Here is an 18,485-nt window from a genome sequence, read left to right as displayed (position 1 = left end):
TCCGCCTCTGACTGCCGTAACTTCCGGAAGCGGGTAGGAAGCAGGAAGTTACAACTGACAGAGTCCCTGACGTCACATCACCCGGGAAACGCCTGACAGGATTCTTCGTGACACAGTACAGTATACATATAGTCGTATGTCTCTTCTTAAAATGCATTACTCTATTTATTCTCGAATGCAAACTGCCCAGAGCACACTTAAATGGATGTACTGGGTTCCTCGTATTCTTTTCAAGTTGATTATTGCTCTACATTTACTCATGCTGCTTAGTAACCTTCACACATCTCTGTCATGGTGCCATGCTGTCATTGTCATGCGTCTGACTCGTGTAGTTGCCTTACTGTTACCAAGGCTTGTATTGGGTAACTGCTATAGCTCCTTCTTACTCCTCTCTTTATTCTCTCGTCCGCACACTGTTACTGAGTTCTATTTTGAATAATAATAATCAGATCCTATCCTGTAGGGTTGCTGAAAATAAGTATTTTTCTATCAATAACATTGGCACATGTTTATTTATAATAGCACATTGTCACTTTAAAAGCACGGCGCACTTTGTGTAGAGAGTTGCAGTTTACCTATTTTGTTTGCAGTTTTAAGAAGTATAATAACCACAGCAGTACAAAACAATAAAAAAAAAATAAAAAATGACATATTAATCTGTTTGGTACACAATTTTTTTAAAAAAAAATAAAAAATAGCACATTGTCACTTTAATAAGCACAGGAAACACTTTTTGTGAGTTGCAGTTCACCAATTGTGTATTTGACAATGGAGTCATTATTATAAGTATTTTTAGCTAAAGGCTATCTATTAGCCTTTAGTATTCTTAGCTAAAGGACATCTATTATCCAGAATGCTTGGAACCTGGGATTTTCCGTAATTTGGATCTCCATACCTCAAGTCTTGTAAAAGAAATGTAAACATTAAATAAGCTCAATAGGATTGTTTCTACACCAGTATGGTATCATGCAGCTTAGGTAGGATCATGTACAAGGTTTTTATAATTATAGAGAAAAAGAAAATCATTTTAAAATATTGGAAATTATAGTTTTAGTGGAGTCTATAGGAAATGGTTATCCAGTAATTTGGAGCTTTCTGAATAACGGTTTCCAGATAACAGGTTCCATACCCGTATCCCCTAATTTTATTAATGTGGCACTACACATTAAATGCCTTATAAAGCGCCTTGAGGCATGTTTACTAACACTGGAGATAAAGATCACTGTTGCTGGTTTCTATAGCAACGAATCAGCAATTAGATTTGAACAGTCGCTTACAAGTTGGAACACAAAAGTAAAGCTTTGACTGGTTGCTGTGGGCACCATCGCTGGTGATACACTTCAGTGTTAGTAAACGCCCCCTGGGCTGCAACCCCATCTATTTTTGTTCAGCTTTTCCAGAAGTAACAACTTTGATTCTTCTGGGGTAAGTACAAACTCTGCACACTGTTAGAGAGTGATTATTTTAGATTCTTTTATTTGCCCCAGGTAATAGTATAATGTGCACCTCAGATTTTAAAGATTGCTACACATTCTAAGAACGAGATCAGAGATTTCATTGGGCCATTGTAGGACACTTGGGCCACTGGCCTGGACAGGTTCTCTTGCAGTATGTTTTTATATGTTGTACTATCCATTTAAACTCAAATTCAGGATACCTAGATTCTGCTGATGAGCAGCAGCCCACCATCATACTGCACTTCTGTTACAGGTCAGCATTTCTGACCTGTGAAAACAAATCATGTAAAATTATTTTTTCATGGAGAGTGACCAGCTTCTAAGACAGAGTTTTTTTGGTTTACATTTGGATTAATGTGTGTCTCAAATCTATTTAATATTGCCCACACCCCAGAAAATACTACACCTTCCTGTGAAGTGTGGTTCTGTGAGGCTGCTGTTTATCAGCAGGAATTTGTCTTCTTGTTAAAAAAGAACAAAATCTTAGAATTCTTCTAAATGGCAATTTGTTGAGCTCTCTTACCCCAGTGGGGCAAATAGGTACAATTCTGACCTGCACATCTGCTGGAAGAATGGGTCAAACAGTGTCCCAAAGCTAGTATATGCCTACCCCAAAAAACAAGATTGTTGGGATTTTTTCTCACAATATTTTATAAGATGAAACTAATTTTCTGTTTTAGTATTCTGAATTAAAAATATCTGAAAACCTTTAAGGCACTGTTATTATAACTGCTACTGAACTACAAAAGGAGGAGGGTTGCATGTTAGTTACTTCTTTTCTAATGTGTGCATGCACAACCTCAGTGTAGACGCTCATTGTTCTATATATCAGTCATTTCCTCGCTGTATTTATATATTTCAGCTAGTTCTCCTGTTCAGTGGTCTGAGTTGCACAATGCCACGAATAGACAATGATATCAAATTGGATTTTAAAGATGTTTTGCTACGACCAAAGAGAAGCACTTTAAAGTCTCGGAGTGAGGTGAGTGTACATTGAGACTGTTATATGAGTTGCTTGAGTTACCATGTCAGTTTAAGTAAAATTAAACAGGTCATACCTTGCTGTCAGCTTTATTTACAGTTCAAAGTTGAAAACTTTCTCACAAGGCAACTTTGAGCAGCTTTGGAAAAACAAAGCACCACATATGTTTTCCCACCGGCCATTTACTTTATTGCTGGTGGGAAAGCACTTTGGAGAGATTTGTTGCCTGCAGAAGCGAAGATTTGTCAATGTCAACTTTTCTTCATGTGTGCCTGTACCCTTCAAGTGCTGCACCTGCTCTGACTTTTTCTTACTCTTTTGATAAGTACATTATTAATAATCATATTAGCAGCCAATTCAATTAAAGGAGAAGGAAAGGCTAAGTCACTTGGGGGTGCCAAAATGTTAGGCACCCCCAAGTGACTTTAATTGCTTACCTTTTACCCTGGGTTGGTTCCCCTGTTAGGAGAGAACCGCACCAGCCTGGGGTAGCTGCAGTGAGCGCTTCCTTCTGTCTGCAAAATCCCTGGGTCGGCGCATGCGCAGTAGAGTGAGAAGCCGTCTTTTTTGTTAAAGTTCAGCTTTTCACTCTACTGCGCATGCGCAAGCGCATGAACAAGGAAGAGGAGATGCTTGCAGGTACCCCAGGCTGGTGCGGTTTTCTCCTAACAGGGGCACCAGCCCGGGGTAAAAGGTAAGCGATTAAAGTCAATTGGGGGGTGCCTAACATTTTGGCACCCCCAAGTGACTTAGCCTTTCCTTCTCCTTTAAATAGTGTTCAAATAAGTAAGAAAAAGATGGGCCATGCACTGCCCTAACTCTATATAGGTACACAGAGGGATAGCGCTCAATTTAGGATTGGTTAAGGGCTTTTAGATAAAAGTACGAGACGAAGTTCACCAAAATTGAACAAAATAAAATTGCCATTGAATGGAACCATTCAGTATATAAATATATATATATATATATATATATATATATATATATACGGATAAACTCCGTATATACCGTTTTTGAATTCTGCACCTGGGCGATCAGTGTTTTTGGTTTCGTGAGTGCCGGCAGTTTCCATATCTATATATATATATATATATATATATATATAGTCCAAAAAACACTTTTCACATATATAATCCCATGTGCATACATTAAACTAACATAGTATTTAGTCTATCATCATACTACACCAAATCCAAATATAGTTGGTAGATTCAGTATCAGGTGTAAATATTAGAAGATCACACATATGGGCATGTACAGGTAATTAGTTATTACCTAGTATGCGTCTCTGCCTCCATACCTCTGGCACTGTTCAATACAGGTATGGGACCTATTATCCAGAATGCTTGGGACCTGGGGTTTTCCAGATAAGGGATCTTTCCATAATTTGGATCTCCATAACTTATGTCTGCTAAAAAATCATTTAAATATTGAATAAACCCAATAGGATTGTTTTGCCTCCAATTAGGATTGATTATATCTTAGTTCGGGTCAAGTACAAGCCACTGTTTATAATTACAGAGAAAAAGTAAATCATTTTCAAAAATTACAATTATTTGCTTATAATGGAGTCTATGGGGCCGATTCATTAAAACACAAGTTCGAATCCCGAATGGGAAAAATTCGGATTGGATACGATAATTTCTGATGATCGCAAATATCATGAATATGCTTACGAAAAAATCGTATTACTGACGATAATATCGTATTGGCGATCCGAAAGTCACAAAATTTTCGTATCCAAACGACCGTAAACAGCTGGAAAACGTTTCCAACTTTGATCCTATGGTGCACGATTTTGGAAGCCTCCCATAGGAATCAATGGCACTCTGCAGCTTCAACATGGCCCAAGGAAAGTCAAGATACCGAAGCTTGAATGAATCTGAAACTTTCGTACTCGTTGCAACAATACGATTTTGTCGCGTTTTTTTTTACGCACAGTACGAAAAAGTTGCGTTAAATAACGAAAAAAATCGGCAAAAATACGCAAGGTACGAAAAAGTCGCAGAAAACACAAACAGTCCGATCGAACGAACGATCGGACCGTTCGTGGATTGATAAATCTCCCCCTATGGGAGATGGCCTTTCCGTAATTTGGAACTTTCTGGATAATGGATCCCATACCTATGGCTTACCTTTTTCAGTTGGGATAAAGAGTTCTTTTTGTAGAGTAATCATCTCCCTTATGTAAGCCTACAAAAAGTACATTTCATGTAATGTTGGCTGGAGTCCAAGCCTTAAGCCTCAGGGAATGTTATAAACATTAAGGAACAGCAACTGTCTGTGTTGATGAAAATCATAGCCTGTGAGTGGTAGTCCGCTTTTTGTACAAGGCTCTCAGTCAAGGCCCCAAATAGGGACCAACTGGGCAGCAATCTTTTAAAAAGTTACCATTAATCATGTGCTGCTGACTGGAACGTATTAAGTGAATTAGCCGCTCATCTCCTGCTATCTGTTTTGGAATGCATTATGAAATCGTAACCATTAGGGCTTCACATTAATAATCTTTATATGCAGTACAGCCTTTTGCAATTATATTTAGGCTAAGATTTGATTGAAGTTATCGTTATTAGTGTAGTTTATAACTAAGGCATGTCTTAGGAAACAAATGTAGACCAGGATTTGCAATTAGACAAGCATTTTGTTTTGTAGACATGCTTTGTGTCCAGCTGTATTTTAGAAAAGATAAACTGACCACTGTTACTTGCCAATTCAAATACTCCTGCCCAAGTTCACACTTATACTTACTTTTTCAAACAGGACTAAAAAATATAGTCACATATTAATTAGAAAGGCTAAAAACTCCATGGCTGCAAATCTCTCCCAAGGTGTCTGCATACCTCCCATATGATATATGTGGGCTATATGCATAGCCTCCCATATGATCTATTTCTTGCCTGAATTTTACCTACTGACCAAGTGAACCTGGTTTCCCAAATGAGGCAGAGATCTGGTTGTTTGGAAAGAAGTATGACCCTTGCATTGCCAGCTTTATTCTGTTTTATGATGTATCAACAACCAGGTCTTATATTGCTATGTTTCAGTAAGTGCAGCTTTTTTCTCTGATTTTTTAGCTGCTTGATCTGAGGAGCTGGGTTTAGTTATGCTTACATATTGCATACAAGTGCTTACGTATTTACATAGACCTTTCTTATAACGCTTACTTAGTTTTTACCTTTCTTTCTCCTTTAAAATAAGGGCAATGCACTAATCTGCTTATTTATCTTGCAGGTGGAGCTCACCCGTTCCTTCACGTTTAGGAACTCTGGACAATCATATCAAGGAATCCCCATTATCGCTGCCAATATGGACACCGTAGGGACCTTTGAGATGGCACGAGCCCTGTGTAAGGTGAGACTTATATATTTGAGCAGCCTTGGGTTTCTGAAGCAGAGAGACTTGCAACGATTTTGCAGTAGCAGAATGCAGTGTGCAAAAATGTCTGCACTTTGCAAACTTTCCAGGAATGTCAGGAAGTCATAAATGACTTCTCTGGTCTGTGAATTTTGAACAAGTTTTTAGGCTTGTTTTTTAATCTAGGTGGAATTGTAGTGTAAATTACAAAAGATAGATGGGTTTTGGTTAGCACTAGAAGGATCTTAAAGAGATACTGGCACAAGAAATGAAACCATTTTTTACATCTATCATAACATGTCAGGTTGGCAAAACAGTCAGGATGAGGAAACTTAAGCAACAATATCTTACAAAAGCAGCCCTATCAGCGATAAACAATCAACATAACATATTTTGAAAAGTTGTTTTTTAGTGTCAGTATCACTTTAATTGGCAATGGGCAGGTGAAGGTGATGCTCTCAGCTTTTAAAAAAACATGAAATACTATAGGAATCATTTACAATTCTTTGTGCTTGATAATCTTTAGGGCTCTGGCACACGGGGAGATTAGTCGCCCGCGACAAATCTCCCTGTTCACGGGCGACTAATCTCCCCGAGTTGCCTTCACCTGCCATCCCACTGGTGACAATGTAAGTCACCGGTGGGATGGCACACGTGGCGGCGCGATTTCTGGAAATCGCAGAAAAAGACTCGCTAGGCTTTTTCGGCGATTTGCGTGAAATCGCGCCGCTGCGTGTGCCATCCCACCGGCGACTTACATTGTCACCGGTGGGATGGCAGGTGAGGCAACTCGGGGAGATTAGTCGCCCGCAAACAGGGAGTTTTGTCGCGGGCGACTAATCTCCCCGTGTGCCAGAGCCCTTAATCTAGTGCAGTCAGTTTAGTATATAAAATATGGCATTTCTAGACATATTTATCTTTATGGTTTAGTTCTCCTTTAATTCTGCTCCGTCACCTAATATTTAACCATCTTCTCTCAGTTTTCTCTCTTCACAGCCGTACACAAACATTACACAGTGGATGAGTGGAAAGACTTTGCTGCAAGTTCCCCAGATTGTTTGGAGGTAAGAGGTTACTCACTTATTATTCAGCTCTCTCATATTTAAACAATTACTACTGTTATCTCTAACCCAGCCATCTCATGCTCAAGCAACTACTACTAGTATTTATAAAATTAATTTTAATCATGTACGCTATTCTACGCTATTATAAACTACGCCTAAAATATTCTAACATATTTACAGTTGGTATACATATGGCATCTTACTTATGTGCTATTTTTGTACTCCAGTATGAGCACTTTTATATTTTTCTTACCAGAACTTGTAGTTATTGCTTACCTTCACACCAGCTCTCAGGGTTGCTTGAACTATCAAACTCAAAGCCTAACACCCTTTTGTCATTACACTGTGTTTTTTATTACTTTCTGCAGAATGTTGCTGTGAGTTCTGGGACAGGTCAGTCAGATTTTCAGCATTTGGAGGAAGTCCTCTCAGCTATCCCGCAGCTTCGTTACATCTGCCTGGATGTGGCTAATGGATACTCAGAGCAGTTTGTACAACATGTGAAGGATGTTAGAGCCAGGTTCCCTAAGCACACAATTATGGTAAGATAGTAGTCTTTGTGTTTGTCTCTTGTCCTTCTCTTTCACATATTTGCTTTTTTTCATCTTTTAATCAAATATTTCTGTCCATAGGCTGGAAATGTTGTTACTGGTGAGATGGTGGAAGAGCTGATCCTGTCTGGGGCAGATATTATAAAAGTTGGAATTGGGCCAGGTACTAGCCCACTATATTCTTCTTCTTTTTCATGTTCACTAATAGACTTTCCTATACTTGTACAATTATTAAATTCATCCACAGATGAAATACAGCCTGAAAGGAACATGCTTGCACTGCACTTTACTTGCCAGGAAAACACCTTCTTAAAAGAGAAGGAAAGGCTAAGTCACTTGGGGGTGCAAATGTTAGACACCCCCAAGTGACTTAGATCGCTTACCTTGTACCCCGGGCTGGTGCCCCTGTTAGGAGAAAACAGCACCAGCCCGGGGTACCTGCAGAGAGCCTTCCTCCTTCTGTCTTCGCGCTGCCGGCGAAATCCGTGGCCCGGCGCATGCGCAGTAGAGTGAAAAGCTGACTTCTATGTTTAAGTTAGGCTTTTTCATTCTACTGCGCATGCGCGCACAGCGAATACGGAAGAGCAAGCTCTCGCAGCTACCCCGGGCTGGTGCTGTTCTCTCTGAACAGGGGCACCAGCCCAGGGTAAAAAGTATGCGATTTAAGTCACTTGGGGGTGCATAACATTTTGGCACCCCCAAGTGACTTAACCTTTCCTTCTCCTTTAACTTATCTTTATTTTGAAGGACACATACAGACAAACACTACCTTAGTGGGAGATATATCCACACCTAACAAATTGGTCCATCTTTCCTGAAATGCATAGAAAGGCCATTCCACATAGAACAAATGAATGGAGAAGATATTGAGTACACAATATAACTGTACACCAGAGATATTTTCCTACACTGTTGTTTCTTGTTGTCTTTTCATTACAGTGTTTAGGTTACTGCAAGCTTGTTCCATAGATATTAGGTAGCCTCTTAGCCTATGCTTTTTTTCTTCTTTAGGTTCTGTCTGTACTACGCGGAAAAAGACTGGAGTTGGATACCCCCAGCTAAGTGCTGTTATTGAGTGTGCAGATGCAGCACATGGACTAAATGGCCACATTATATCAGTCAGTATAAAAAAATGTATACTATCAATGTAAACAAATACATTGCGAATTGGAAATCAAAAACCCTTTCAGAAATAATGTTTTTTCATTCTGTCTTCATATGTTAATTCTAAATACTGTAGATTATTTGAACTTTAGTTGTAATCTGTATTTTCTGCATAGTTTGATTCATAGGCAATCACTGTGTTCATACCAGATGTTCGCCTGTACTCTCACCAACTGCACTGTTAATTATGTGTTACTGTTAGTCAGTTTGGTATATTTCTTACTTATCTGTGTTGCCCAAATAGTTCACTGAAGCAATTTAGTACGACCTCTCCAGGGATAAGTAGGGCACCTTTAAGACTTTTGCATTAATTTTTTATGTAATTGTAAATTGCATGCTTATGGGATTTTATTAATTTCATGCAGCATTATTGAGTTCAGTTTTTGTAAGGGAAACACTTTTCATTTTAATAAATCCTGTCTGATTGGCTGCATGGAAATCAATATTAATCCAGTTTCTGTGACTCCAAAGAGATGAAGATATGATTTTGATCTGTATAGTTGGATCAGATGATTTATGGTATGCTGCAACTCCTTCTGACACTTGCAGCCAGTCGTATGCAAGGACACATGTAAACCCATATGAACTAATTGGTAGCAGCATGCAGACCCGAGGTATGGGAATGCAAGCTATTCTGTGAAAATTGTTTGAAAAAAGATGTTTTTCTTATTCTCTGTCAAGACGCTCAAGCTTATAAAAATCTGTGTATACTGAACACCAGGCTACAGTAAGGTTGTATATACCAGATGTCTCCAAAAGTTGGCATTTTTACCATACAAACATTTAGACAGTTATATTTGTTCATGTATTACCCACATAAACTACCACTGCTCTGAGAAGCAAAACACCATCATTATAGACTTCTGGGACAGGTTTATGGAGAGTCACTGGTGAGGTGTTATGTATGAAAACAATTACAGGTATGGGACCCTGTTATCCTGAAAGCTCCAAATTACGAAAAGGCCATCTCACATAGTCCATTTTAACTAAATAATTCTGTTTTTTATAATGATAGTTTTTTTTCTCCGTAATAATAAAACAGACCCTTCCACTTGATCCCAACTAAGATATAATGAAGCAGTATTAGAGGCAAAACAATCATATTGTATTTATTGAGTTTATTTAATGCTTAAATTACGGAAAGATGCCTTATCCGGAAAACCCCTGGTCCCGAGCATTCTGGATATAGGGTCTTTACTGAGAGCACTTACTGAATTCACTTACTTTTGCCACATACAAATATATATTATTAGATCAAACTAAGTTTTCTTCATTTACTTTTAGGACTTGTTTAAAAATCAGATGATGTTTTAGGTCACATTAATATAAAAATATAGAGAATTTTAAAGGGTTCACAAACTCCAAGCACTTCTGTAATTGTAATTAAATAAACTACGAGAAAGAAGTTATAACTGCCAGCAGTATTTGCACATGGCATTACATAATACTGGTCTCTCATACATTTTGTTCAGAACTGAACAATGTGACTGTGCCCTGGTGAACCCTTGAAATTCCTGGATGAGCCTCAGTTTTGATCGCACCAATAATAATTGGCTGAAATCAGCATGTATTGGGTTGTGTGCTGACCTTAAAGTACAAAGCTGCTAAGTGATCCCACCATTACATCAATGTAATTAGTGTGTGTTCCAATATGACTTAGTGAGAACAAATTATTGTAAATATTCTAAATAATGTTGATATTCTAAATAATCACTGTACATATATATACTTTATCTTTTCTAATACCTAACAAATACTGGAATTAAATACAAATGCATTTCTTTTTTACTTTTTAGGATGGAGGGTGTAGCTGCCCAGGTGATGTTGCAAAAGCTTTTGGTAGGTATCCTTTACTAGCAGATGTAAATAGGGTCTACTCCAGCTCAGTGGCATTTCTGGCCCTAATGCCGCCTGGGCCAGCTTTCAGGATGCCTCTCACTCCCACTGTGATTACCTTTACACTGGTCTTCTTGTGCGCTCCCTGCACAAGAAGAGCCGATTTCCAGTTTAAAAGTTACCGGTAGCGGCTTTTTGCCACCCCTGGTAACTAGCAGTTTCTCAGTTCGCCTCATGGCAGCAGCGCCCCCTGCTCCAGCTTAAGCCAATTCTAACAAAAAGAGCGACTCCAGCACTAATCGTGGATGTAGAGGGACAGGATTTCCCCCAAAAGGTTGTATTAGAACTAACTGTCAATCAATTCTGACTCCAATTACTGTATGGAGGAGACAGATTGCGAAGAGTAGACCAATAAAGAGTAACTTTTCAGTTACTCAACACCTACAGCTCCAGGACCATGCCCTGACCCATCCATAGTATGTTACCTCCTCACTTACTCACACATGATAACCAGAAGTTAAGGTGCCAGCCCCAGTTATACAGTATAAGCAAAATCAAAGACAAATTAAACGATTTCCAGGAAGCAACAAAAGCACCTCCCTTGTGATATGCCATTAGGACACCTAATTTATTTGACTGTTATATTAATGGATTTATATTGCACCGCAGGTGGTTCCTTTTTCCCCCATATGATTATAACAATTACCAATTGTCCACATAAAACCTTGACAATTAAGATACAGTTAGGCACTACCTTTTGAAGTAAAACCATTAGTGTGGATACTGTAGTAGTGTGGATAGAGTTCTCAGTGCTAGCTAACCTATAACATTTAAGTCACACACAGCTTTTCTCCTTACAGGAGCTGGCGCAGACTTCGTGATGCTGGGGGGGATGCTGTCGGGACACACAGAATGTGGAGGAGAGACAATTGAGAAGAATGGCAAGAAATATAAGCTATTCTATGGAATGAGTTCGGAGACTGCAATGAAGAAACATGCAGGAGGAGTGGCAGAATACAGGTGGGGGAACTGTTTTTAAATAAGCAACTTTAGTGATGGTTTGTCAAAATATGTTCTCACCCAATCTTGCCTCACTTCAGGGCTTCAGAGGGGAAGACTGTGGAGGTTCCATTCCAGGGAGACGTAGAACACACAGTTAAAGACATCCTTGGAGGAATTCGCTCTACCTGCACATATGTGGGAGCTGGCAAACTGAAAGAATTGAGTCGTAGAACTACTTTTATCAGGGTCACCCAGCAACTTAATCCAATGTTCAGCAACTGATTAATAGACCTCCCGTGCCATATTTAGTAACTCCTTTCCATGTAGTAAAACCACAAATGTGTTTGCATTCACCGAATCTTTCCAGTGCTACATATCTGATTATCTAGTAGTGGTTGGAACTCCGTGAGGGATTTTTGTTTATACCTTGCCAACCTTGGATTGCCAAATCTCTGTTTTCAATCGGTATCTATAAAAGATACAAATAATATGAATAATTTTCATAGGTGCGTTCTGCATACTACATAGGTTTTTACAGTGACTAGACAGCCCTAAAGGGTATTACTAATTGTACAGTTGTACAATGAATTGGCACCATACCTGCTGTTCACATTGCTGTAGCCACATTACTGCCACCAGTCTGGGGGAGGGGTTGCTACCCCTTTACTGGGCTTTATTATTCTACCAGTTTACACAAACATGCTAGTCAGATGTATCCTACTCTCACTGGCATTATACCAGACAAACTGACAATCTCTGCTCTGTGAATAAGTATCTCCAGATAAATAAGTGAGCCAAATTATGGGATTATTTGTTTTTAGTTTTACTATAGTGGGAGGAAATCCTCACCAATTTATCTTAACAGTGATATTCCCTTTCTTATATGAGGACCAGTATTTGTGATTTTAAATGTAATGAAAAATAATGTAATTACCTCTTTATCAATGAGCATTTTCCATTTGGAAAAAATGTTGTTTATTGTTAAACTGCAAGGGGCACTTTGCTGTGTGCCAGCAAGTTCACAGTCTAAAATGAATTCCCACCTTATGTCTTATTAACAGTAGTAGGACCAATTTCCATGTTGTCAGTTGTATGTAATTTGTACTCTTTCCTATTATTGTTTTGCTCTTACCAAGAGCAAGTTTTGTTTATTGTTAAACCGTTACTTGAACTTTTAAGTGTCCTGGGAATTTCATTATCTACGATACATTCCCTTCATATTGTTAACTGGTATATTCTTTTTAATGAGGACCAGTTTCCCTGAGTTGATAGTGAATGAAGATGCATGCAGTTGGTACTCGTACCAATAAATGTTTTCCTTTTAACAATTTAAAGTGTTATTTATTGTTCCACTTCTACATGCAATTTGCCAATTTTACTATCAACATAGTTACCTAGTTGTTTTTGAAGTTAAAATAAGGATCATGTATATCGAATGTTTTCTTAGATAATTTCTTCCACCGCCCCTCTTTTTTGCCCAGCACACAGTACTCCTCTATCCCAGTATTTCTATATTAGATACAGCAGGCTTCTCCCTATATTTATGTAGGCACAGCCAGGATACCGGGCCTACTTCTTCATTCTCTGCTTTTCATTTTCACTTCCTTCTATGGATTCTCTAATATTCTGTCTGTCCTGGTACCAGGTTTTCTTCTTGATCGCCCTTTTCTGATCCTCCCTTCATCTTCTCACCCTCCTTCTGTTTCTTTAACTTTCTTACCTTGTTTGTTTATTCCTGTCCACCACATTTATCTCCATTGATTTTTTTGTATTCTTTTTGTTTGTTTTTTTTTACTCCACCTCAAATTTTCTCTTTAATGGAACCTCCTACATTGCACTCTTTTCCCTCTGGTTTCTTTTGTTCTTCTTTATATTTCTGTAAACTCTTCTATAGGAATGCACCGAATCCAGGATTTGGTTCTGGATTTCGGCCGTTTGCGTGAATCCACACTCCTGGCCAAACCGAATCCTTAAAATCATGTGACTTTTTGTCACATAGACACGGAAGTTGAAAATTTTTCAGCACACGGTTTTCTTTAAACATTTAATGTTTACATATTTGTAGATGCAAATTAGGATCCGGTTCGGTCTTTGGCCAAATCCGAAAATAGTGGATTTGTTGCTTCCATACTCATATATATACATATACAAGAAGTCCTCTGCACTATCAGTATATAGGACATTAAGACACTCTGTGCATTAAGGTACTAAAATGTCCTCCCTTTTAAACAAAACAGGGATTTCTTGTCCATAAATTGCAATATATTCAGGCTGGCTAACTAAGTCATTGTTACTTTAACCTGATTTTATTTTGAATTCTATTGCTTCATTAAACAGGGACTAAGTTTTACCAACTTGCAGTATAGCACTGGCCAGACCAGGGATGACTTAAAAAGTAAGCAGAAAGCATCAGGCACTAGTGGGCAGGACTAGTGTGGCTTAATAGGTTAGCATTGATTGCATGTTCTAAAATATGAATACCCTCCTACTCACCCATCTGAAACCTTGTTTTGGTCTGTTATCATTCACCCCAGGCATTCTTGGACTTCTGACCACCTCCATCTTTTAGGGAGCACCTGATCTCTTCCTTTCATTGTACCCCCTCTTTTGGTACCTGCTTTGGGAGTTGTCCATTCTGGAATGCTCCTTATTCATACCCAGTTAATGCTGTGCTCATTTTAGGTTGTAGGAACCTTCTGTTCTTACAGTCCCCAGGCCTCTTTGGACACTCAGCCAGTCTTGTTCTAGGGAAACCACATACCACAGCATCAGTCAGGGGGTACCTTTTTTGACCTTTAATTAGCCCCCCACTCCCAGTTCTGCTCATTGTCGGATAAGGGAAACTCATCTGTTTCATTCAGGGGTATTTTGGACACTTCCCTTATCAGCCACTTAGTTCAGCATGTATTTTTCACCTACTCTACCACTTTATTCTCCCACACTTGAAGCTATAGCTGTACTGTACTCTCCCCTTGCACTTCTTGTATCCTTGCTTGAGAATTTATAGTTTCCTTAGGGCACACTTTACAGCTCAACAACCTCCCTCCTAACCCCTGGTTTTTTGCAACTGAAACTGGAAGCACAACATTTTTTCTTAGTAGCTTAATGCAAACACTGTCTTAATGTCCTGGCTTAGTGCAGAGAACCTCTTGTTTTTGTCTGTGTGAATTTTGTGGTCACACCCTCAATGTACCCCTGCTTAATGGTTTTTGCTGAGCACAAATTCCCCTTTTTTGATATAGAAACAAGAGATCCTCTGCACTCACCCATTATCATTATAAAGTGGAAATTAAGCCATTATGTGCATTAAGCTACCAAGAAATGCCCTCCCCTTCAAGCAAAACAGGGATTGTTTTTTCATATATTACAATATACTTCAAGCTGGCCAACTATGTCAAAATAAATATATATTTATATATAAATATAATCACACTGTAACCACGGTAACAAGTTCTGTTACCCTAAATGACCCTCTCAGCACATAACAGCTGTGACTGCCATAAAGGATAGATACCCCCATGTTAAGGGTATCAGGTTATGTTAGCAGTTGCAAATTGAAGGCCCGCATTTCATTTTCTCATGCCCTTGCTTTCTCCTACTTTTCCTTTGCCTCCCTTTCATTACACTTGTTTTACAGTTGAGTCCTGAATTGTGCTTACACTATGCTAAAGAAGTTTACACTCCTGCACCAGCAGGGGGAGCTGTGATCAAGAACATGCTGGCACCATTCTGGAATTAACTTATGTGCAAGAAGTAGAAAAGTCAGCAGGAAAACTGCTGTTTTTACAGGAATGCAGAACTTGATCAAAAAAGCTTAATCAAAAGTACAAGAAGTTAGCTGTGGTGTTTAACTATTACATATTGTGAAACAAACAGCTATCAAACCATTTGACAGCTGACATTCTTGACAGGATTTCACATTTGCTTATGAGTAATATAAAAGGGTGGAAAGATATCTCACATTTTATATCTTAGTTAGCATTTTTGCTCAAAGGTGTGGCAGCTTTGTCTCCTTTGGTGCTTTATGTAGGGGTTCCCAAGTGGGGCCCAGTGCTGTTGAAAGGAAGACATAAGTTTAAGGCCATTTAAGGTGACAGTTATGGAAAGAACTGTTAATTGTCTTTGCTGTGTATGGAACTATTGCAGGATCACTGTTACAATCATACTTATATCTTAATCATATTTATTGTTTTGAGCTAAGGAGAACCTAAAAAAATGTTCTGCCAAAAAAGGACACGATAATTCTAAAAATCTCAGGCTCAGTGTAAAATATTCCCTGGTCATTTACTTGTGACATTTAGCATAGCATAATTCTGATTCTGTATAGACATGCATAGGACTTTATTATTATGACCAACACATGTTTGAGTGGTGCACGGAAGTCACTTTTGATGAATATTGTACCACCTGACCAGAGTTGCACAAACACAATAAAGGGTTCAGTGTTGCTGTATTCTTTCCTATTACGCTGTAATTGCTGCTGGAGAATTGGTTGGTACCCAGCTGTTTTTCATTTTTCCACATTTGCTTTGCACATATGCTGTTTGCACAACTATTCAATCCCCACATTTTGATGTCTTGTGGAACCACCTATTGCAGCGTAAATTGTTATTGGGTAAGTATGTGCCAGTTCTGCTTACAGTTTGTAAGCCGTTCCATCATCCATGCTTGCTCCAGGTAAATCAGATTAGCCAGATTACCTGTGCCATTTATTCTCATTTGAGTTAAAATCAGGACTGGGCTACAGTAGGATTTGCACGTTTTTGTTCTTTAGCCACCACTGTGCTACTTCCACCTTGTGTTTGGGGTCATTGTCCTGTTAAAAGATGAACATTTGGCCAAGCCTCAGTTATTATTAGTACCGCCAGTTGCATTAATTCCCTGTATTTTGTACTTTTTCCTTTTATTTACCAAGATACCTTGACCTTGCTGATGAAAACTGCCACAATGCTTTACTTTAGGTATAGGCATGTTTAGATGCATACACAATGACATTTTTGCCACTCTCCCAAATGAAAAAAAACATTCAGATCTCTTGATACAATAGCATACAGCTTAAGCCAAGTTCAGCATTGTACATCATGCTGTGTATGGCTGTTCTTGAGCAAGGACTGGCCATTTTGTTAAAATAGGTAAAAGGACTTGGACAACTTTGAATAGTAAATTCAAAAGTGCATTCTTCCCAACTGTATGCAATTGAGCTGGTGTGACTAATCAAGTATTTTTGTTGATTATTTAAACAACTGATTAATATTAACTTACATTTTACTTTTTTGTACATGGAACACCTGCTCCCAGTGCTGCTATAATTTGCTCTTACTTTTGCATAGCCCTCAGTCTCCTGCATTTACTACCACACACTAACAGGGCAGTGTACAGATCTAACCCATAGCAACCATTTAGATCAGGGCTGTCCAACTGGCAGCCCACGGCCCCCCACCTTTCTGGCTGCTGTAACTGCTTACCTTTGTGTCAGTTTTAAATAGTATCAGTACTGAGATTAACTGGCCCCCTGCATTATTCACACCTCAGATTCAGGCTGTAAGGCAAATGCCAGACGAGGTGTAGGACGGATATTTTCGGCAAGCAGAAAAGCGCAGACACATGTAGCCGATATACGCATGAAAACGCGAGATAATGCAAAGTCTCGTGTTTTTATGCGTATATCGGCTACATGTGCTGCACCTGAGCGTATCTCATTCATTCGGGTGCAGGCACCCGATTTTCTGCTTGCCGAAAATATCTGCCATACGCCTCGTCTGGCATTAGCCTAAAACCTTGTGTTGTTTAAACATGTAATCCCCTGTACTGTTCACACCTTTTAATATCTGCATTGTTCACCTCCTGCATTGTTCACACCTCAGACTCAGACTGACTTGTGTCACTGTATGTACTGCCTGTGTGTGCCATACTCTGCCTGCCCTATGCTGCCTGTGTGCGCCATACTCTGCCTGTCCTTTGCTGCCTGTGTGTGCCATACTCTGCCTGTCCTATGCTGCCTGTGAGTGCCATACACACAGGCAGCATAGGGCAAGAAGACTGGCACCTACAGGCAAGGTAGGGCAGGCAGAGTATGGCGCACACAGGCAAGGTAGGGCAGACAGAGTATGGCACACACAGGCAGCATAGGGAAGGCAGAGTATGGAACGCAAGCAGGGTAGGGCAGGCAGAGTATGGCACACACAGGCAGCAGAATGTAAATCGCCGGTGGGATGGCATATGCGTCACTACGATTTCCCAAAGTCGCCAGAAGTTTCCTCTGAAGGCAACTTCGGAAAATTGTAGCTATGCGTGTGCCATTCCACGAGCGATTTACATACTTGCCGGTGGGATGGCATTGCGGGGAAATTAGTTGTACACGGCAACGAAGATTTGTCGCCGTGCGATTAATCTCCTGGTCTGCCACTGCCCAAAAACATATGGAGCTACTTAGTAGCAGTGAAAAAGTAGCTGCTACTAGTAACTCTGTGTGTCTTCATCCTAAAGCCATACCAAGAGTTGCTACTTGGCAAATATCTGTTTCTTGGGTGAGGTGTTTACAAAGCAGATTCTTTAACACTAGAACAATGCATTAGAACATTTCAGATTGCATCCTGGGAATGTTCTTAATCATATGTTGTTGATGATAAGAAGCTGCATACAATAAACAATTTATTTAAGACGCTTCCCTATAATTAGCATAGTTACTGACTTGTGAACATAATTTGCTGGGACACTTACCATTCAGGGGGACCATAATTATTATTTGTTATTATTATATATCATAATGATTATTATAGTATTATAATGATGTGCTGAGTGCGAGCAAACGTTGGGTGTTGAATTCTATTCATAGGAACATTGAAATACATGTAGATTAAACATTTGTGGATAAAGCTGAAATTAACTAGGTCCTGAAAAATAATGTGTCCCTTGTATTTAGAAAAAACATGGCAATTCTATTATTCACACTGTGTCCTGAAAAGTGCCCATTAATACCAAATAAAATAATAAAATGAAATTATTTCACAGTCCCTGGCCCCTATACTGGATGTGCATATTGAGGTAGCAGTAATTAGGGAACAGACAAGACATT

General features: G+C 39.2%; 1 protein-coding gene across 3 annotated transcripts; it reads left to right on the top strand.

The window, feature by feature from the left end:
• The first annotated feature begins 30 nt into the window (after positions 1–30).
• Positions 31–12,739, top strand: gmpr2 (guanosine monophosphate reductase 2). 3 transcript variants are annotated; one of them, XM_012963677.2, is made up of 10 exons: positions 31–115; positions 2,320–2,439; positions 5,671–5,790; positions 6,774–6,857; positions 7,226–7,399; positions 7,490–7,571; positions 8,420–8,526; positions 10,369–10,411; positions 11,269–11,428; positions 11,509–12,738. In XM_012963677.2, exons 2-10 carry the CDS (start codon positions 2,353–2,355, stop codon positions 11,690–11,692), a joined length of 1,041 nt encoding a protein of 346 aa, XP_012819131.1. In that variant the 5' UTR covers positions 31–115; positions 2,320–2,352; the 3' UTR covers positions 11,693–12,738.
• The last annotated feature ends 5,746 nt before the right edge of the window (positions 12,740–18,485 follow it).

This window comes from Xenopus tropicalis, chromosome 1, assembly GCF_000004195.4.
Source record: "Xenopus tropicalis strain Nigerian chromosome 1, UCB_Xtro_10.0, whole genome shotgun sequence".
NCBI lineage: Eukaryota > Metazoa > Chordata > Amphibia > Anura > Pipidae > Xenopus > Xenopus tropicalis.
The sequence above is the reverse complement of the archived record's forward strand: the minus strand, read 5'-3'. Positions and strand labels throughout refer to the sequence as shown.

Coding starts and splice junctions, on each gene's coding strand:
- gmpr2 (XM_012963686.3), top strand. CDS start 2,353: ATGCCACGAATAGACAATGATATCAAATTGGATTTTAAAGATGTTTTG. Junction 2,440..5,670: donor CTTTAAAGTCTCGGAGTGAG/GTGAGTGTACAT, acceptor TTTATCTTGCAG/GTGGAGCTCACCCGTTCCTT. Junction 5,791..6,773: donor TGGCACGAGCCCTGTGTAAG/GTGAGACTTATA, acceptor ATCTTCTCTCAG/TTTTCTCTCTTCACAGCCGT.